At 46.4% G+C, this 22,416-nt stretch overlaps 1 protein-coding gene and 1 long non-coding RNA gene across 5 annotated transcripts; one reads left to right on the top strand and one right to left on the bottom strand.

Moving 5' to 3' along the window:
• Positions 1–518: 518 nt before the first annotated feature.
• On the bottom strand, positions 519–14,566 carry LOC115339577. 4 transcript variants are annotated; one of them, XR_005932106.1, is made up of 4 exons: positions 13,882–14,566; positions 9,295–10,050; positions 3,938–8,943; positions 519–3,833 (listed from the first exon to the last, which is right to left on the bottom strand). It is a non-coding gene; the product is annotated as an uncharacterized LOC115339577 (long non-coding RNA). The 4 variants fall into 4 exon arrangements; XR_003922763.2 differs by having other exon boundaries at positions 519–6,969; positions 8,878–8,943; XR_005932105.1 differs by having other exon boundaries at positions 519–8,943; positions 9,295–9,375; positions 9,801–10,050.
• A 3,568-nt stretch (positions 14,567–18,134) lies between these two features.
• Positions 18,135–21,691, top strand: FZD8 (frizzled class receptor 8). The gene is given in 2 exon segments (XM_030010353.2): positions 18,135–19,590; positions 19,592–21,691. Coding segments are annotated over 2 exon segments (2,055 nt in total). The 5' UTR covers positions 18,135–18,987; the 3' UTR covers positions 21,044–21,691.
• Positions 21,692–22,416: the final 725 nt, after the last annotated feature.

Raw genomic sequence — 22,416 nt, 5'->3', positions numbered from 1 at the left:
CCTTGATAACACTTTTAAGTGCAAACCAGGTGTCAGTATTTCTGTTATGACAGAAAGAGTTCTACACTAGTCATGAGCTGAATATGTAGCCTTTCATGACCTGGAAAAGCCCTTGCTTCCAAGGAGGTCAAATCCCATGATCATGTTTTCCACCAGCATAATCCCTCACGAGCACTGATTAATACAGTACTAATATGGTACTATATTAACACATACAGAGTAGGTGAAAATAGCGTATCAGTCGACAAGCCACTTATAGTCTGCATTCCCATCTAAAAAGTGTTTATTTACACTACATTAAAGCCACAAAAATTCCAGTGCATGGGATGCAGCAACACTTCCGTGTAAAAATGTGCTGTGATTTTTAGATTAGACTAAAAATCATTTTAAATCTATTACTCTCTGAACATTTCAGTTGCTTGCATTGCTTGCATTTGGCATTCAGAAAGATTTAGATGATTCTAAGAAGATATTCTATAGATTGAGTTCCCAGATGCATCTGATCATGAAACAACATAACCAAGTACAAACATCTTTCATTTTAATCAATCAGCATCATTAGGTAGAAAGTTAACAATACTGGTTTGAGAGCAGCTAGATAGCTTTCATATACAAGGTTCATAGTTAACTACATAGACCTAGCATATGGCATTAGGCAACAACCCCACAGCTGAAGAGAAGATTGGAAGAAGCCATGCTGCCACAGGCAGAGTTGCAGAGTGTCCCTCAAGGATCACCAACGTTGTACGTGTTCCTAACCTAGTTTACCGTATTCTCATCATCTCCAGTTCAGTTGCTTTCTGATGCTATGAGATTATTTATGGAATACGTTTAGGCCTTGCACTGATGTGGCAGTAGATAAGGCCTTTTGAAAGCACCCCTCACTGAGGTGGAGTGCAAGGGCCACGGTCCACCTGGGGTGTTCCTCAGTACAAGCGATGATGCCTTATGATAAAAATCAGCATGAATACAACGAAGTGTTTCTAACTACTTACACATGCAACACTCATGGCCATTGATTAGCCAAGCAGCATGAATCTCTGAGCTACAAGAAACAGTCAATCACATTAATTTAATTAATTAATGAAAGTTTCTTTATTGAATATAAAGAAAACAAGTTTCACAAGCAAAAAGCAGTCTGTAGCACTACTGCAAACTGTATCCTACTCCTAATTTTTTTTTTAAAACTATTTTAGCATTTTTTATAATCCACTAAGTGTACTCATAGCCAGAACTGTGGCAAAACTGGGACTGTAGGAAAACTGTTCACATACCACTAGCTGAGAAAAACACTGGTATTAGTCCAGAAACCAATTTACTCTCATAAATCAGCTTTATTCTTGCAAACAACACTGAAGGGGAACAATTTTGCAATGAGGCAACAGCAACACAGAGCACATGCCCCCTTCCATCCACACCTTATTCACTGCCCTTCCAACACTCTTTCTTCCATCCATTTAGCACTACTGTCCAAAAATCCAATCACCCTGGACACCAGTCCTTGACAGGACAATATCCTCTTTCCTGTGTGCTTGCTGGCCTATGTACCCTCAGCATTGCATGCCCTTAGACTTTCTCTGTCAAAGTCCCTAAGCCCCACAGATAAGACAATGCTGTCACCCCACTCAGGGGCTGGAATACACTTCTTCCATTCTCATTCCCCTGGTATAACTTTACTCACCTTTTAAAAAAGGAGTGTGGTACAATACCAACTGTGTTGAAAGAATTGGGACCCCCCCACCTCTACTCATTCACCCTTTCCCTACTCCTCCTAGGCCTAGAAGCTTTCTCTTTCCCTCATCATCCCCCTACAGCAGCTACGGACACTTGTCTAGCTCATCATTTGGGCTGCAGCAGAAGCCAACATCTGTAGGTTATTTGCCAGGACACAGGGCAAGGGATCCCTCTTGCTGACCACCACTGTGGTCCTGAGGAAAATTTGGCTCATGATCACATGAAAAAAGATGCACTGCGATTGAAGGATGGTAGATTTTACAGAGCATTCTTTAACACTAGAGTCCTTGTTTACATCTGTTTTCATTCCTTTCAACCTCTGCTACACTTTAAGGAAAATTGTACTGTGGAAGTTAAAAGTCTAGCACAGGAAGAAAGCGTTATGCTCTCATTGTGCACTTCAGTTCCAGATAACCTGTGTAGCGAACTAGAGAATAGAGAAGTTGGATCATACACAGCCAGAGGAAAGATTGATTTATGCCCTGATTTACTATTACTAGTTTCAGAAGAGCAACCAGCATAGTCATTTCAGTGACAAAAGCATTAGACTGACAAGGTTTTGCATTATTTAACTACCTGTGGCAAGCACCCCTAGCCCACCCTTTTTGTCAGTCAAACGACGTAGAATTTGGCTAATACACAACTTGCATATTGGGCATACATTGATCAAAAAACAGAATGAGTGGACAAAATAGTCAGATCCCTATCAATTTTGAGACTTAATGATCCCTTTTATAGCATCTTTACAAGGTAGCTAGCTCTATTAATACCAAAGGTCTTATGTTTCATACATGCCAATGTGAGAGGGTAGCTAGTCACTGGAAATTAAGTGTGCAAGTGCCTTTATTAGGTACACAAAATATAAGAGTGGAAAGAGCTGAAAAGAAACAGACAGTCCAAAGAAATACAGGATAAGACTAGGAAGAAACATATCCCAAAACAGAAGCATAATTAAGCATCCAAATTGCCAATTAACAGTAAATAGCCAATGAGGAACATGTATGGAAGAATGCAGGGATGTGTGGAGAACTAAGGGGCTATATTGCAACTAAGCTTTATTCATGGAGAATTCCAAGGTATTTAGGCTCCTAAATCCTACTTAGGAACTTAAACTCCCACTCAGTTCTCCAGGAAATTAGCCACCCCCACATCTCTTAGGATTCGGGCTCAAGGATCGCTACCATAAGGCATCAGTGTACATGCCTCTCTGGTGCCTGTCTCCCTGTATTAGGCAACCAGAAGAATATTATGAAGAAACTCTTGATGCACCAGTGACTCAGAACAAAACTCCCACTCTACCATAAATACATTTAATGTCCTACACATAGGACCATTTAATGAGACTCAGTAAAAGCATTAGAAGAGCAGCTGTATTGTAGAAATGCAGAGTATGGGGGAAGGGAAGTTACAGGCAATTGCTATCCTGAACCTACCTACAGGTTCAGAAATTTCCTCTGTAAAGCTGCCAGCCTTTCTTCACACACAATTATCATGTACTATTTGTATTACTGTAGAACCTACAAGCTCAGGTTGTGGATCGGTCCTACACAGATGCAAAGAAAAAAGGAATATGCCTACACATCTGACGAAAGTCATGCAACCCAAATATTAGCCATAACGCTTTCTAAAAATTTTATTGCTTAGAGTAAATCTAATTACTATCATCCGTTGTAGAAATATCATAAAAACATTCTTCATGTTACAGTTGAACAGGCTTAGAAAGGAGAAATAGGCATTGAACCACAAGGAGGAATACAGATTTTTACAGTATTACATATACGCTAGGCAGGCAGGAGAAATGCCTTCTTTGCATTGCAGTGTTTTGTTTAAATAGATAGCTAGATAAAATGTATTCCATGTAAATTACTTATAAAAACTGAAGAAATGGGAACCACTCCTGTAATTAAAATCTTGGAGAGCTTTCTGTTATAAACATGTTTGTATATCGTTTATAACACATATTCCCCAGCAATAATTTACCCTTCCACTCAGAAACCTTGTGTAAAGATACTTCACTGTTACCACGCACAAAAATCAAAATAAGTTATGAGACATCAACAAAGTAAATTTGCATCTTTCAGGCAACCTGATACTAATATCTTCATAGGGTAACTATATTTTAATGAAGATATTCTCAGCAGTACATATTTACACTTTTTTTTTCTTCACACTTCTATTTTATTTCATTTATGTCACGATCTACCTTGCAAGTTTAAGAAATACATCATTTATTCATGACCTCTACTTCCTTTCAGACCCCCTCAGTTACACAGATGACCAGGTTAAAGAAAAATCAAGTGGTTTGTCTGATAACAGTTAGTGTCAAAACAAACCATATATGTTGTATTTCTGTTAGCTGAAGTCATGATAAAAAAAACCAAACAAAAAAACCAGTGCTTGTTTTACTCTACCTTTTTCCAGAATAAACTCTCATAATTAAACTTTCCACTTTTCCAAGTAGCTGACTATGTATTCCTGCACAGTGGGAGGTTTTCTCCACAGATATATTGACTTGGACAATAAACAAAGCAGAAATCCCTTACTGGAATTTACAGCTAAATTTAACCATGCATATTGTTAGTAAAATTTGCATATCTGTCTTTCAACATTAAGAAAAAATAAAAGTTGAAATTCATTGAATTTGGGCACTGCACTGCTTTGCAAGCAAAAAAAATGAGATTTAAGTTGTAATTTCCATACTTACTGAGGCTGTGTGTCAAAGGAAATCTGTGCAAAAAAAATCCTGGTGCTGCCTTGATGAGATTTGAAAGATGACAGCATACTAATAGTAAAAGAGCTTCTCCTTAACAAAGATGGCTTAAACAGTACCTATAAAATACTGATGAAGGGCCACTGAATTCTAGAAACCATTTCCAGCATCTCTTATCTTTTTTGTTGTTCAACCATAAAATACATAGAAGCAGTTAACATGTTTTGAAGAAATATCACCCACCTTTTTTTCCCTCAGTGTTGACTTTCCCCATGAAACTTTAACAGATCAGTCAGCATTGGCTTCTTACAATTAAAGATGGTGGAAACTTTCACTGATACTTTTTCACTGATTTTTTGTCACAACACTGCATCACCACTAACCTTCCAAAGCCATGAGCCATCAGTAGGAAATATTCACCACCTCTTTTTTGATTTTTATGTCTCTTTTCACAGCATCCTGGACACCTGGATGTCTTAGGAATTTGATTTAAAGGAATTAGGGTTTCTAATTCCTTTAAAACCAAGTTACTTCATGTAGGTCTGCCTATCCACAAAAATTAGACATTGGGATGCAACTGTGCCAGCATCAAGTGTTTTAGATCAGCTCAAATACTTCTACACTGAAGAGAGAAAGTCATACTACTTTGAGGTATTTTTCCAGTATAAAAGTTGGATGTATTCCAGGGATTATACTGTTGGTTGGTTGAGGGGGGTGTGTGCATTATTATTATTATTATTGTTGTTGTTGTCGTTGTTGTTATTGCTTTTTTTTAAACTGAAGCAGTAAATTTTTATCAGTAAAGCTCTCATCAAATTGTGAAAATGCTCACACTACCACAGTGTGTACTTCATGCCTTTCCATACTTGCACTTGCTCCGAGCAGGATTTCAAGGGCACCTGTAACTTATGCTTAGGTCTTTAGAGTTTAGCTACTCCTCAACTGGAAGATGGAGAAGGAATAAATGGCATTCTGGCAAAAGTGAGGAATTTGGACATCACTTTAAGACATTACCTACAGTTGACTGGGCAGGTAAGTGGCCCAGTCTTTCTTTTCTTAGGTTTCAGATGAAACAAACACAACCATTAACACTGAAAGGACAAGATTTCTAACACCCCAGTGAGAGGCACAGATCAGCTCACACCTCTCAGAGCACTTCCAGCATACCTTGTAGATTTGGGCAGGAGATCTCTGAATCATGCTCCTGAATTTTTCCTGCAAATATAACTGCAACTTTTTTCTTTTCTAATAAACAAGCCATGCTGTGAGAGAAGTGCACTACAACCACCTCTAGCATTCAGGCTGTGGTTATAAACAGCTTCGTATCATCACTAGGTCTAACTGAGGTTGGTGACACTCTATAAAATAGTACGGTTCCCTACAGAGTACCCCCTTGTGAGATCCAGGCGTTGCACCGTTACATCAGATTTTTTGCGCAATGTTGCATTCAGATATTGTGTGACAGAGATAGCTGAGGAAGTGGAGGAGTTATTTTATTCTGCAAAAGTGCAATGAAAACTAGGTAAATAACCTGTGATACAGAGCATTTACCTGGAAGTCACCAACGAGCTATCTGCATTCTGGTCTAATCATAGCAAACCAAAAAACTACAAGAAAACATGACTTCCAGTGAGGTAACCACGAGATGCTGAGAGCTCACTGGGATGTGTTCATGACATTGAAGTCAATGGGAGTCAAGGCCCACAATTCTCCAAATACTAATTGCTGAGTAGGAAACCGAGGCAGCAGTTAAACATGTCAGAATCAGGCACTGAAATTAATGAGTTAAAGATTAATTCACTCACAGACTGTGTGTACAAGGTCACCTCATGGGGCCATCACCAGGAAGACAAGAGATCTTCTTAGAAGAACTGGCTCTACCTGAGGCTAATTAACAGATATGCTGACTGTAAATAAAAGCAGGAGGTGGTAAGCAGAAAAGAATAGGAAGTTTGATAGGGCTCCCAACTGATGCTGTGTGTCAGTAAACATCAACTGAAACTTAGATGCTGCTTTTGTACTCTCTTAAGGAAATCATTATTATTACATTATTCTGTAACACAGTCTAACCTAATCTCCATGCATCATACTAGGGAAGATATTTCTCATCAACTCTACATTTTTTAATTACAAACCCAAGCATGTTGAAGTTATTTTGTTTTACATACAGAATGAAGCAGCTTATTTAAAAGTGCAAATTATGACATTCGGCTTTACTACCCATAAAAATAACTATTTCTTATATTCCAATCCAAATTAGTGACCCTTGAAAAATACTGTTTCAAAACCACCAGTGAGATAGCACAAACAGCTGTATAAAACAGACACGAGACTGATATACACAACAACAATTAGGCTTTTTAAGCACAGTAACACTTTTTCAATCTACCCTTATCATTTCCTAAACCTGTAGAAGATATATCCCTCAACCCTCCAGGTTTTGGCATGAGATTCTTTATATGTGTTTTACCACAGCATTTTCCTTCACTGACTCTTTCACAAATTTTCTGCCAATAAAGGGTTACCTGTAAGAAAAACAGTTTTGATAGTACTGAACATTGAAAAGATGATGATATTCATTGTCCATTCTCTGCCCCACACCCCCAAAAGTTAAATCCCACTGCAAGCTGGATTTTGTTTGTTGTTTCCTAATCCCCTCTCCCATTTAAAGACCTGATTTGACAAAACTTTTCTCAACTAAGCAGACACTTAAAGGTAACCAGGATCACTGACATGAGGATATACTATTTTGCATGAGAAAGTTTTGCAGGATGTAATCTGCTCTCTTCCTCGAAGTTTAAGTAGTTACTACCTACCACTTAAATGAAAGAAATTTAATAGTCTCAGTCCAATTACTTGTGAACACGTTTATTTCACACCCAATTACTTCCCACAATTCTTCCAGTTTCAAAAGAGTGGACATATTTGGCAACTCTACTTGCTTCTCACTTCTTGACACTATCATTAAGATTCAGATTAAGGCAAATAAATGATGTGAGAGAGGTTGCACTGTTCTCGCCATTCTTGACACACTTTAGGGAGAGGATTACAATCTCTTCTTTCACTTCATGAGATTTCTAAGTTAATTTTAAAAGAATTTACATATTTTCACTGCATTTTTAGGAAAACATGGACGTAATTTTTTTTGCTACTTTTTCCAACTCATGAATTCTAATGTACTAAAATTTCTTCCCTATACAATGATTACTTGAAGTAAAGCTAATTGACTGTGTAGCACTATGCTTCAAAAAGTATTTGGATTCCACACATGAACAGCTGGAAGGTGGTACCATAGGACCTCACTCTTATACTCCAATATTGTGCTTTCCTTTCTCCATCCACTTTCCCACCACAATTTTGGTATTAGAATAATGAATCTCTTTCTCAACAATACTGAAACTATTTCTTCCTTTCCAATGTTGTCTGGCTACTATCTTTTCTTGCAAATATTTCTTTAAAATAATAACAGGGAAGAGCGAAATTATGGTCATCTACTGACAATGTACTATAATCAAATTCTGCTGACACAAATTTGAAGGAAAAATGTATACCCTGTCAGGAAAAGAAATAAAAGACACCCCATCTATTTTGGTCAGTGTAACTACTAAATAAACTTAAGTACACAGGAGTATAACTAGATATATCTACTTTCAGGTAATCGTAAAACTTCTAAAGAGCTTATTAAAAATATAGAAAAAAATTAGCTGCTGTCTTACAAAACTAAGCATATGCTCATTTACAGATTTGATCATTAATGCATGTGAAGGCTAAAAAATGCATAGTATTGCTTAGCAGTCATGAAGCGATCTAAATTAAAGTGCCATGAAAACAAAGTTTAAAATATCTGGAAAGGTATTTCTGTAAGAGTGCTAAGATGCAAAACAAGTAATAAAGAATAACTATCAACTTTTGCTTAAGAAATACCACATGTTGCCAGTTGCTGATAGATTCTGGCTACAAACTGCATTCTAACACTGAACTAATGACAGAACACAACACATACTAAAACTAATGTAGGTCATATTAACAACTTTCCTCCCTGAATTTCAATATTCATTTTGTTTTCTCTTCTTGTCTTAATACAAAGTCCAGTGAGCTCTGCAGGAGTCTTATACTAATGTTCTATTCACCAACTTTAGAAGAACACCCAAAAAGGCTCACAGTTGTATTTAAGACACAGTTGTAGCAAATACTTACTGCTACAAGATGTGAAAGCGAAATGGAAGCTGCAAAAACAATTAAAAAAACCAACAGAGAGCTTGATACTTCAGAATCACAACCTATTCAGATTAAATTCTCTGTCCCCAAGCTCTTATCTTTTGAGATTGGCTTACACTTTTTTTGGAGGAAGGAGTTTCATTTCTGATAAACATTGCTGAATTCCAGATTGCCAAAGCCCAGACTTACTCATTTATCAGTGTACTTCTCCTTACCCAAGGATGGCTATGCCAATTCAGATCAAAGGTCCGTTTAGCTCAGTATCCTGCTTCCAAAAGCAGCTACAAGTCAGAATCAAGAGAAGAAAGCATGAGCAAAGAAATCAAACACAGTATTTTCCCAGAATAACTCCCCAACCTTCAACTATATTCCACCCAGGAATTCCTGAGACTGATGTGATTTATCTGTTTAGCTTGCCCAACGGGTCTTCTCTTTCAAGCATTTAGCCCATTACCCCCTAAACCCACATATACTGTTTGCACCCACAGCATCCCAAAGCAAGGCTACCCTGGGCAAAGAACTAAGAACTGTATCATCACGGTGATGCTACGTTTTCCGTGTGTTCAGTGGATACAGCTATTCACATTTGCTTATTAAAACCCAGCCAAAATCAAAAAGCAAGATTGACGCACCCCTTGAAAGAAACTTTCAGTTTGCACATATCCCAGCAAGTTGAGTCCAGTGGGAACTAGCATTCTGAGCACAGTAAAATGCTGCAATAGCAAGAATTGACAAGGTTGAATATAGCTGGAAAAGCAGGCAGATGTCATGAGTGAAAAAACAGACACCCTAACAAAAGCAGCAAAAAACCCTCTGTGAGCCTCCCTCAGTCCAACAACTGAATTTTGATCCAAGGAGGTTAAATATAGGGCTGCTTGAAAATTTTCCACTGCATCTATTTTTGATGGGAAACGAGGCTTTCAGCTAAACACTTTTTGGTTGGATTTTTTTTTTTTTTTTGGCATGTCTAAGTATGTGCTTCTGCAAATACACTTTTCTTACCAAAAAGCCAAACTTACAAACCAAAATATTTTGATTGAAAACAAAAAGTGTTATTAAGAAATGCTAGTGTAGCATCTCATTAAATGTGCGGCTTACCTGCTTTACGTGGCAGATCTCCTTTATCAACAAGACTTACCATTTAAATGACAACTCTAATAACAGATCACTTTGAGGGTTTCCCTACTTCTAGCACTCCCTTCAAAGAGGAAAGATCATGGCACAGTGTCGAAGGTGGTAGGCAGCCTCAGCCTTGCAGAATAGGACCAGCAGGCACCCAGATTATAATGTTGGAGGAAGACTACAGTAACCTTTTTCAAATCAAGAAGTTTTAGTTTTCAGACAAAGTATTCCAGTCCTCTGACTTCTGTCAAAGCATGTAGTTTCTCCTGGAAAATTAAGGCAAAAATGAAAAAAGCTTTTTATTTTTTTTATCAAAAATTCATGCAGGAAATTTCATGGGTCTAGCAAGGTCTTATTCATTAACCTGCAGATTCAAACTTAGCATCTGGGTCCATCCATACACAAATCAGAAAAACTTTTAACAGCAGTAAAATGTTTCAAATTTTCCATAACAGTCCTGTTAGCAGGACCATTCAAACGCCGAGGAGCTAAAACCAAACAAAACGAATATGGGCTCATTAGATGGAATAACTTAGTGTATGAGCCCTAAGTTATAAAAGTTCAACTAGCCTAACATGCAAAAGCAAAGGATGAAGATAAGATTCAAACAATGGTTACACTTACTGGGTAAGAAATCTGTAATACAAAAAATCTGTATAGCAAAATTGGCAAAGTGGCAAGAAAAATGAGATATTCCATTTATTATTTCCTTTCAGGGCTCTCTAATTCAGTGGATTAACCAGAAGGAACAAATTGATAAGGCTAATGCAATAAAAACTGAAAGTAACAGCTATCCCATTATGGCTGTTATCACCGCTTTTCTTGGAACCCCACAATCCACTGGAAGAATTGAATGCCTCCAGCAATAGGCCCTGACCAGACCAAGACAGAGAAGCACCCAACTAATACTACCAGGGACAATGTTAGAACTAAATTTCTAATATCCATCTCTTCCCTTGTGGCTGTTTCCTGCCATACAATTGCATCTCCCACCCCAAATGCACAATAAATGTATAAATAAAAGAAATAAAAGACAAGAAATCAATCAAGACTGCATCTTTTGTAACACTGTTGTGAGCCCACAAAAGACAACTGGAAAAAATCTCATACCAGTGGGGTATTATTTTATTTTCCTCCTCAACACTCACAGAGGACTATTACTGCCATCATTAGCACCAACTAAGAACCAAAAAAATTCAAAGGAACTGGCAAAGGAATAACTTTATTAAAAACTCAGTGGGTAAAACAAAAGGAAGGACATTTTGCTATTACAGTGAAATTCCTCTCAACACTTTGCTTTTCAATCACACCATTCTTTTACTAAAATAAAAATAGAGAAAGGTTTTTAAGAGCAGGCTTCTGCTGAGACTAGGCACCTGAGATTTCCCTATGAGCTGTTCCAAACACTGCCTAATGCTGATTCCCTGCACAGAGTTAACATCTTTGACTGCCTAATGTTATAAAGTGAAAAGTGCTAATACGACTTGTCATTCTCGAAGCCAATTTATTCATCAAAATTAGCACAAGCCCAAGCCTGCTGTCCTTATTCATATTTGGAATCACCAGCCACTTAAGTGTTGTCCCAGCAAAATTAGCACGGTGAAGAATTAGTCAGGATCTAACCCTAGAGATAAAAAATTTGTTTAGAGTAAGTGAAATACAAAGAATAAATATTCAAAATGAGTGATGAAAGACACGTTTGCTATTTCCATTTTAACTCCAGGGCAATGAGTAATTTCAGTAAGAATTTCTCAGTGTGATTTTTATCATTCAATATTTTAAAAATTACTACTGTGCATCCTCCATCAAAAGTTGGGATTGGCAACAGTGAAACTTTAAAAATGTCCACTTCAAACACGTATGCAAAACATTATTCCCTTAAATTATGCTAATACTGACTTATGAGGTGCAAAAAGTAGTGTCAGAATTTATGAACAAATTTGTATTGTACAAGGATTTAATGACGTGTTCCTCTTCAAATCAGTTATACAAAGTTCTGCTTTCTCCTATCTGGGTTTTATCCTTATCCATGCCTTTCAACACAGTGTCATTTTTAATTCAGTTCACTTCTTACTCATAAGTGCATCACCTCATTAATTTCTCATTTAATTTACAGCATGTGAGAGGGCATACACGTCAGTTAATATCTCCATATAGCTTATGCAAAAGTTAGTAAGTCAAAGTGGACTACACTGCCTAATCTTGCCTCTACATCAGCTCAGATAGCCCAGACTAGCCTACTGCAGATGGGGCATCCTTAGCTCCAAGCCTTTCATATCTACTTCTCTCATGTCTACTGCCACCAGGCTGGATCAGCTAGTAGAGAGCTGTGCACAGGCTGGGCTAGACTTCTTGCCAGGAGTCCCACAGCTCCCTGCAGTGTGGCAACTGAGCCACTCCAACTGAGATTTACAGTATACGAGGGAGAACCCTGCACTCCCCAGCTTCTCTGTTACGGTTCTTCCTTGCACCCTGTCCCCTGTCACCTAACCTAAATATAGATGCCACAAAGTTAAGTACATCAAGTTAATAGATAGAGCCCCCTTAATTCCTCCAGCAGATCTGACATCAAAGACCAGATACATGCATGCCATACCATCTTAAGGCCAGATTGTAATTTTTATTTGGAAGCTGCCCACCCCTGATGGCTACGGCTCAGTCAGGTAAGCCAGGTGGCAATGCAGTAGCAGTGGATATTTACCAGAAGCTTTGCAGGGGTTTATACCCAAGTTGTTAAACCTGAGGTTTCCAAAACTGACAACCGACCAAATGGACTTACCAACCCATGCTGGGAGTAATGATGGTGCATGTGCCATTTGTGCATATGTAAGCATTAACAACCTTTTGATGGAGCATGGACAGAGAATCACAAATATGACTGCAGAAGTCACTGGCACACTAGAGGTCGGGACAAGCTTTGACTTTTAGGAGAGAGTGGTGCATGTGTATACTCTCATATTGTCCCCAGATAACCTTCCCGAGATTCAAGAGTGCATTTACATACTAACGTTCTAGCAGTTTCCAGAAAGTAAATTAACGGTTACCTGGGCAGAGGAAGACAACGCTACTCATTATGCCCATACATACTTAATATGGCTAGCAATTTAACTGCGTGTTATTTGTATTATTCTCCAAATACAGTGACAATGAATCAATGGACTGTTTAACTCAGAACAATTTGTCTTCAAAAGTCACGTGATTTATCATGTGTGAAACATCCCACCGTGAGGTATTACAATCTGTAGCAGAGGTAGATTATAAATAAAGCTTGGGCAAAAATAAAAAAATAATATTAAGGAAAATTAAAAAGATTGCCCTCAAGAATACTTATTTTCTTTCATAATCCTTATAATTTCTATTTTCTTGCATTCTTGCATTCCTTCTTCCTGCATCGTTTCACTAATGAGAAATGAAGCAATATACAATTACACCGAGTGTGCCAGTACGTTGCAGCCCAATCATCATCTGCCTAGTGTGGGAGAATAAAGTTAAGCCCTCTGATACACGTTGATCTTATGTTGCCCTCATGCTAAACTGCTGTTCCCCCGACTTCTTATGCTCATTCTGCTGCTCGTGCTGCTTCTCTAGCGAAGCCTACACATCCAAAGCAGCCTCAGGAAGAAAGCCTAATCATGGTCTGCTCCTACGTTGAGCAGAAAATCCTCCAGCCACATTGAGGGCTACAACCTGCAGCTTCCCTGTTGGAGCAATCCTCAGAACACAGCACTGATCAATCACTTCGTCATCTTCCTTTATGGTAAAGGGACAGCAAAGTACTCTTCCAGCAGTTTCTCCTCCTTCTCTGCCACCTGCTCACTGCACTCCAGAAGTAGCTACTGCAGCAGATGGTATTCAGCCTATTTTCTTTTTGCCGAAAGGCTCTCTCACATCTCACTGACCGACAGTAGCATCACACTACTGTGCCCATCCACGATCAGATCTGACATCCCTGAAAAGATGTATGGAGAACACTTCTTCTCTACGAAAAGTTCTCATGGATCACAATAAAATACAGGCTGCCTCAGAAGCCATGTCAATGCCATTTAATATTTTTGTGAAAGGAGAAATATCTATCAAAATATAAGATATATACGCACGCTGTACGCCCCCATCCCTCTTTCTTTGCAGGTTTCACAGTGCTGGGTTTTTCCTCATAATTTCTGCTTTGCAGACTTGCAGAAGTAGAGATCAACATGTTCCTTCCCATACGTGGACTGCCCATCATGTCGCTCTGTTCTGGACTACATGTAGCATGCAAGATAAAAGGATGGATTGGAAAAAACTCTTTCTCTTACTTTTAATTGGTACTTTTTAGGGAAAAGCTGAACATAGTAAGATGCCACAACTCCACCTTATGCTGTCTACTACCTTGCCTGTAAAAATACTCTTTCTTCCTGCTCCCACTTACCCCGTCATCAAAAAGTTCCACAGTTTCTAGTTTCATGGTGTTGTTCAATGTACTGGCCATGCAAAATCCCCTATGTCTTGTAGCTAGCCAGTATTTGCCTAGACAGTCTCTGGATAAAAGCTCCGTAGCCTGCGATAGGAAGGAGATCAGCCTAGACAGCCCCTTCTGGGTTTAATCCATGAAATTACTGCCTTCAGTCAAGGCTTCATTCTAACAAGATTATTTGAACAATTTCCAGGGACTGAGTTCTTCTTCTCAAACATTTTTATAAAAGCACCATTCATTGACCTATCCAACGCAGACAATGCCACACTAAAATTTACTGGAAAACATTAGGTGGGAATTAAAAAGCAATTTTTCAATCTTATAAACCAAACATCTGTATTTTTAAATAAACAAAATACCATTTTAAATTTTAGATTTTATGTGGTATTTTTCTTTCCAGTAAAAAAAAAAAAGTAAAAAATCAAGTTAAAAAATCCAGTAAAAAATCAAGCACCAATTTACTAATCTCGAACTAAAATGCCCTGTAGTTACCATTACCTGCTTTGGTGTGATCCATATAATTCCAAATGCAAAGCCTTAGATGCAGACAAAAATTAAGCTTATGTTAGAGGGGCCAGTGACAAACCTAAATGTTTGAATAAAAGAGGCATGAATATCTGTGGCGACAAAGACTTGTAGAAGTATTATCTACTTTTTGTCAAATCTATAGGTTTGCAAAAGGTTGTAGTATCTGTAACATTCTTGCCGGCTTTATATTTCTGCATGACTTGATGACTAGACATCTGTTTTGAAATCCCTGAAAAAAGTGCTCTAAAGTAATCTGTATTGCTATTGCAAAGCTCAGCTTTTCAGAAAAAGCAGCTGCTGTATATTCTGGAATAAACACACAAACCATTTTAAAGACTTGACCCTTGATTCCTTCATCTCAGTACTTCTACTAACTTCAGGGAAGTCTCAGTATAGGAGGAACACACAATGGGCTGTGATTCCACAGCCTTGAGCTATCCAGGCTGCTTCTTTTCAGTCACATGAAGTAAAGCAGCCTCCCCACAGCTGTGCTGTTTTATATACCTGAAAGACAATTTAAAAAATTATCATGGTCTTACGAGAGAATTTGGATAAGCAGTCATTACTAAATTGCCATAAAGTTCCCATATTACCAATTTTGTCATTACTGAACCGCTTCAAGACACACAGTATCTTTGTGCCGCATCTCTTTTCAGGCTGTAAGGAAACGACAGCATATGAACGACAGTAAAAATGAAGCCAAGTGTACTGTTGAGAAAGTTTGCATTCTCTTATTTCTAGGAGAGTTATAGTGTAATTCTAAACTGTAGCATTCAGCATGTCTCCTGAGTTTCCTTGCTGAAATGCTGCAATGGAAATTTTACAGCATCTGTGTTGCTTTTGGAAGCCATCACCTCACATCTGCTGTCTCTGTAGTGTAGAGCTTAAGTTCAGCGTAAAAAGGTACTTTGTAATAGGCAATAGGAATCCTGACAGAGCGGTAATTTACAGACTCACCCAGGTCTCCTGACTAGACTCACTCGTTTTTACATTCTGTAGAGATTTTTAAATAAGGTACTCTTCAAGCAGTCACCGGCATAACAGTCACTTCTTAAAATGGAACATCACATCCAGGACTGGAAAGAGACTTTTTAAACCTCTGTCAGTCACGGAGATCTCAGCCAGATGACAAATTTTTCATTCCGTTTTCTTCACTGGGCATTGTTCAATCTCCTCGCGCTTTTCAGTAGGATATTAACTAAATTAGCGCTAAAATAACCTTCTGCTACTTTCGGAGAAGTTCGGATTTTGACCAGAAAGAATACTACATGTGTAGTAGTGGGACCGATTTCACAGCCCGGGATGTGAAACAGGGAGGAGCACGGCCAGGTCCTCCAAGCACTTCTCTGTCACGTCTGAACGCAAAACCTTCCCTCAGGTGGGCGCTGGGGTCGGGTGGTGGTGGGGGGGGGGGGGAAGTTTGCAAATTACCACAATGATTACACAGTAAACGTGTTTATTGCCCCATTATTGCCCATTTCCTCCTAACGGGGTAATCTGTGCGTTCATTGAAATACACAGACGGGAGCGCAGAGGATCCTGTTAGCACAGCCAACAAACTCGGGATCGCTTTTTTGTTTTGCCTCACGCGTTTGATTTCCTCCCGGCGCCCGCCCCGCCGCTCCCGCACCGCCCCCCGGGGCGGGCTCGCTCCCCCCCGCCCCGGCTCCGCTTCTCCCGGTTTGAAACCCGGCGAATCGCAAAATCGCACGCCGCCAGGAGACAAACCCCGCCGCGCCGCCACCCCGCCGGCTCCCCGAGCGGCGTGTTCCCGAGATTACAGTCATTACAGCCCCAGCGTGAGCTCCACACAAGCGCGAAGCGCAACAGCGCGTCAATTAACAAACAAACGCCCCGTCCTGGGAGGACGACAACCCCCCGGGACGGCCCCGCCGCGCACAGAACCCGCGCTCCGCCGCCGCTCCCCTTAAGGTGGTCCGGCTACCGAGGGGCCGCCGAAGCTTCCCCCCCCGCCTTCCCCGGAGCGGCCGAGGGAAAGCGGCAAGTCCCCTCCGAGCCGCCCCGCGGCCCCCTCCCGGGAGAGGAGGGCGGCGGGCAGCGGCCTCCGCCCGCCGTGCGGCCCCCGCGGCCTTGCGGGGGGAGCGAGGCGCGCGCGTGGCGCCTCGGCCCCCTCCGGCCCTCACGGCCGCCCGCGGCGCGGCCCCACCGCCGGCAGCGGCGGATCCCCGCGGGCGGCCGGCGGGAGCCGCCGCGCCGCGCTGCGCCCCCGCCAGGGACCGGCGTTGCTCCCTCAGAAGCCGGCCCCGGCGGGTCACGCAGCCCTCGGCGAGTCACCGCCTCCGGCGCCGGGCTGACGCGAAAGCTCGGGGGTGCGGGGGCCGCGGCCCGGCCGGAACCGGCTCCCGGGGCTCCGGCTGGGCCGCAGGTCAGTAGCCAGGGGCGCCCACCGCAGGCCGCCGGGCTGCACCTCGGTGCCGCCCCGGCTTGGAGGGCCACCAGCTCCAGCCGACCGGCCGCGCACCCCTGCGGCGGGAGCTGCCCTGTCGGCGGTCGCGCCGGCCCCCCGCGCGGAACCGTCGTGCCCGCCGGGGCGCGGGGCCGCTCCCCGCAGTCCCACGGGGGACCGTCAGCCGCCGGCCGCTGCCCGGCGTGGGCGCACGGCTGGTGCGGACGCCCGCCCGCCCGCACCCGCTGAGGGACCCGTCTTGCCCGGCAAGCGCGCTTTTACGCGCATCTGCCCGCGCGTGGGGACTGCCGGTCTTACTGGTGTTAGGCTTCCTGCCCGGTACCTAGCCGTAGCCCCGACCCCTAGTAGGAAACCACCGATGCCGCAGGTCGGGCTGTGCGCTGTAGGCGCGGGTACCGACGGCTGTGCAGTGGGCGACTCCGGAGACGCGGGAAGCCCGAAGAGGCCAGGCCGGGTGCCGGCCGAGGCACCGCTCGGTGCCGCCGGCTCCCCGGCTTGGCCGCGCTCCCACCTCCTTCGCTAGGACGGGCGACAGCCGGTCCGAGCGCGGCCTTCGCACCCGGGTGCGAGACGGCCAGCACGGGCCGACCGGCGTTCGCGGTGCGCCGGCCGGCACAGGCTGAGGACTCCCGCGCACCCCAAAGACGCGACGGAACCCCGCTCCCGAGGAGACCCCGGGCGGTTACTGAACTGCTGCCGCTCCCGCAGCGAGCCCGGCTTGGCCGGGACTCCTTGCGAGGGGAAAGCAGCACCCTGTGGCACACCACGCACCCGGCAGGGAGCGTGCCCGGGCGCAGAGCCGCACCTCTACGTACGGACAGCAGCAGCCCGTACACCGCAGGAGAGGGGGAAGAAAAGAAAGAAAAAAAGAAAAAAAAAAAAAAAGCCCCACCGCCACGTCCCCCCGCCGCCGGCTGAGGGGCACCGAGCAGCGCCCGCCGCGCCGCGGTCGGGGCGCCGGCTCCACCTTAAGGAGGGCCGGGGCCGGCCCCCCCGCCCCCCGCCCGGCCACGACTGATAGGCGGCCGAGGCGACGGAGGCGGGGCCCGGCGGCGCTCGCTATAAATATTCATGAGAGCGCGGCGGCCGGAGTGGCGCTGCCGGGGCCGGAGAGCGAGAAGTTGCGCGGAGGCGCTGCCGCGCTCGCCCCGCGGCTCAGGTGGCGCGATCGCGGCCGGGGGCGCCGGCGGCCGGCTCGCCCCGCCGGCGGCGAAGAGCGAGGACCGGCCGGCCGGCTGGCGGTCACCCGCAGAGCCGGGCGGCGGGAGGAGCCGCTCCGGCCGCCCCAGCACCGGCCCCGCCACCGCCCGCTCGCTCGGGGCGGTGGGAGCCCGGCGCCGCGGGGCGCAGCGCCCGGTCCCCGGGACGCCTCAGCCATCTTGACCGCGCCGCGCGGGGGCTGACGGCGAAACTTCTCTGCCGCCGCTCCGCTCCCGGCCGGCGCTGGAGCAGCGGCGAGAGAAGCGGCGACCCCCCCGCCCTGCGCAGCCAGCCCCGCGAGGAGCGATGCGACGGCGGCTGAGGGGCCTTCCTTGAGCGGACCCCCCCTCCGCCGGCGCCGCGCGGGGGCCGGCCGGCCGGCCGGCGGCTCCCCCCCCGCTCCCCCCTCTCGCTCCTCCCGGGCGACGGAGCCCCGCGGGGGCTGCGAGCCCTCTCACCTGCGGCCGTGCACGGAGGGGGCCGCCCTCCGCCCCGCAGAGGGGTAGCCGGGGCGGGGGGCTGCTGCGGCGCCGCGCTCCCCGCGGCTGCTGAGCGGGACGGGAGAGGAGCCGGGGCCGCCGCCCGCCGCCGAGCATGGAGTGGAGTTACCTGTTGGAAATCGCCTCGCTGCTCGCCGCCCTGTCCCTGCTGCAGCGCGCCGGCTGCGCCGCCGCCTCGGCCGCCGCCGCCGCGTCCTCCTCCTCCTCCTCCTCCTCGTCGTCGTCGTCCTCCTCCTCCTCGGCCAAGGAGCTGTCGTGCCAGGAGATCACCGTGCCCCTCTGCAAAGGCATCGGCTACAACTACACCTACATGCCCAACCAGTTCAACCACGACACGCAGGACGAGGCCGGGCTGGAGGTGCACCAGTTCTGGCCGCTGGTGGAGATCCAGTGCTCCAGCGACCTGCGCTTCTTCCTCTGCAGCATGTACACCCCCATCTGCCTGGAGGACTACAAGAAGCCGCTGCCGCCCTGCCGCAGCGTCTGCGAGCGGGCCAAGGCCGGCTGCGCCCCGCTCATGCGCCAGTACGGCTTCGCCTGGCCCGACAGGATGCGCTGCGACCGCCTCCCCGAGCAGGGCAGCCCGGACACGCTCTGCATGGACTACAACCGCACGGACCTCACCACGGCCGCCCCGCCGCCCGCCAAGCCCCCGCTCCGCGGCGCCAGGCCCGGCGGCGGCCCCGCCAAGGCCGCCCCCCCCCGCCGCCGCCGCTCCGCCGGCCGAGGCCCCGCGCAAGCCGCGGCCGCCGCCGCCCTGCGAGCCGGGCTGCCAGTGCCGGGCGCCCATGGTGTCGGTGTCCAGCGAGCGGCACCCGCTCTACAACCGCGTCAAGACGGGGCAGATCGCCAACTGCGCCCTGCCCTGCCACAACCCCTACTTCAGCCCCGACGAGCGCGCCTTCACCGCCTTCTGGATCGGGCTCTGGTCCGTGCTCTGCTTCCTCTCCACCTTCGCCACCGTCTCCACCTTCCTCATCGACATGGAGCGCTTCAAGTACCCCGAGCGCCCCATCATCTTCCTGGCCGCCTGCTACCTCTTCGTCTCCCTCGGCTACCTGGTGCGCCTGGTGGCCGGCCACGAGAAGGTGGCGTGCAGCGGCGGGGCGGGGGCGGGCGGCGCGGGGGCCGGGGCGGCGGGGGCCGGCGGCGGCGCGGCGGCGGGGGCGGCGGCGGCGGCGGGGGGGCGCGGCGCGGCGGGCGGCGCGGCCGAGCTGCAGCCCGAGCTGGCGGGGGCCGAGCACGTGCGGTACGAGAGCACCGGCCCGGCGCTGTGCACCGTGGTCTTCCTGCTCGTCTACTTCTTCGGCATGGCCAGCTCCATCTGGTGGGTCATCCTCTCCCTCACCTGGTTCCTCGCCGCCGGCATGAAGTGGGGCAACGAGGCCATCGCCGGCTACGCGCAGTACTTCCACCTGGCCGCCTGGCTGCTGCCCAGCGTCAAGTCCATCGCCGTGCTGGCCCTCAGCTCCGTGGACGGGGACCCCGTGGCCGGCATCTGCTACGTGGGCAACCAGAGCCTGGAGAACTTGCGGGGCTTTGTGCTGGCGCCCCTGCTCATCTACTTGGCCATCGGCTCCATGTTCCTGCTTGCCGGCTTCGTCTCGCTCTTCCGCATCCGCAGCGTCATCAAGCAGCAGGGCGGCCCCACCAAGACCCACAAGCTGGAGAAGCTGATGATACGCCTGGGGCTCTTCACCGTGCTCTACACCGTGCCAGCCGCCAGCGTGGTCGCCTGCCTCTTCTATGAGCAGCACAACCGGCCCCGCTGGGAGGCCACGCACAACTGCCCCTGCCTGCGCGACCAGCAGCCCGATCAGGCCCGCCGCCCCGACTACGCTGTCTTCATGCTCAAGTACTTCATGTGCCTGGTGGTGGGCATCACCTCCGGTGTCTGGGTCTGGTCCGGCAAGACCCTCGAGTCCTGGAGGGCCCTCTGCACCCGCTGCTGCTGGGCCAGCAAAGGTGCTGCCGTGGCCGGGGGCACGGGGGCGGGAGCAGGCGGGCAGGCGGCAATCGCCGCAGCGGGAGGACTTGGCGCCGGAGGCGGTGGCTCCCTCTACAGCGATGTCAGCACCGGCCTGACGTGGAGATCGGGCACCGCCAGCTCTGTCTCCTACCCCAAGCAGATGCCCCTCTCTCAAGTGTGAGGAGGGGGAAAGAGGCCAAAGGTTAGGGAAGGAGGGACACCGGCCTGCCTAAAATGCCCCCTCACTGTTTGGTGCCATTAATGAACCCCTAATGGTCCTTATTAGCCACAGCTTGTATAGAACAATGCAGCTGGCAGAGGCCCCAGGCTCCAGCCCCCTCCTCCTTCCCCTCCATTCATATGCAGGGAGCATGTACTTCAAGGAGCCAGCTTATTATTTTGCTGGCAGAGGAGGGTAGAGGCTCACCCGTGTCTTGCAGAGGGCAAGGCGCAGCGGCTTCTGATTCGCTCCGGACTAATAGCAGCTCTCTGCTCGTGGGAGGGAGGGTCTTCCTTCCCCCCCTCCCCGTCCTGAGGTGCGAGTGTGCTGGGACTACAGGTTTTTGGGATCTTGATGACCAGGCAAATGCCTTACAATACAGACTGAATCAAAACATGTCTTAATTATACACCCCAGCTAAATACGGGTTTCCTACATTAAAGGATGTATTTATATAATTATTTGTTACCTTGTACAGATGTGTAAAATATGTATATATCCAAAGCTATACAGTCTGTAAATTTTTTTTGTAAAAAAGTTTAGAGGCTACCCCTGTAAGAACAAATATGAGTATTCTATTTTGTCAATAAAATGACTTTTGATAAATGACTTTTTCAAGCTTTCCCCCTACTCCTGCCCTGGTTTTTCCAGCTGCTATGTCTTTAGGTGATTCTGTAAACTATGAACTGCATTCATGCTCCAGTCGCTAACCCTGTAATAGATGGCTGCCTCTGTTAAAGCGGTGAGATACGCAGACACAAGGAAAACAAGTCATTCAACAAGTTGTTCTGAAAAAGTGTTTGCCAAAACGGGGAGGTGCCTTACCATAGTTCTCCCCTGCTTTTTGAAAGACGACAGTGTCTTTAAACTGAGCCTTTACAAAAGAGTCATCTCACATGGCATGTTAAGTATCCTTTTAAAATGGGTGTTATTTTAGGAATGTGCACACACGCCTCTCATATCGGTTGTCTGCACTTCTGTAAGCACCTGCCTTTCCGGGGATGCATGCTGAAGTGTAAAAGGTTAACGTTTTAAATTCATAGATCACGTACTACGGTGGAACAGCGAGTTGAGATTTGTTAGATCAATCTCTTCTTAACAGATTAAACTAACATCTTAACTTTTGTATATCAAATATGGTCCTTTTTCAGCAGAAAAGGTATTGTTCTTCTGTCAGGACTAAGCTAATTTATTTGAGCAGAAGGCTGTTGAATTAACAGAAGAATGCTTTGGCAATTGTTGAACTTTTTACCTGTCTGCCCAGTGGCTCAGAACATCATTCCTTTAAGAGGAGCTAAATGAATAGGGTTAATCTGTAGGGAACTTGGTTTCTT

This window comes from Aquila chrysaetos, chromosome 3 (assembly GCF_900496995.4).
Source record: "Aquila chrysaetos chrysaetos chromosome 3, bAquChr1.4, whole genome shotgun sequence".
NCBI classification, from domain to species: Eukaryota; Metazoa; Chordata; class Aves; order Accipitriformes; family Accipitridae; genus Aquila; species Aquila chrysaetos.
The sequence above is the reverse complement of the archived record's forward strand: the minus strand, read 5'-3'. Positions and strand labels throughout refer to the sequence as shown.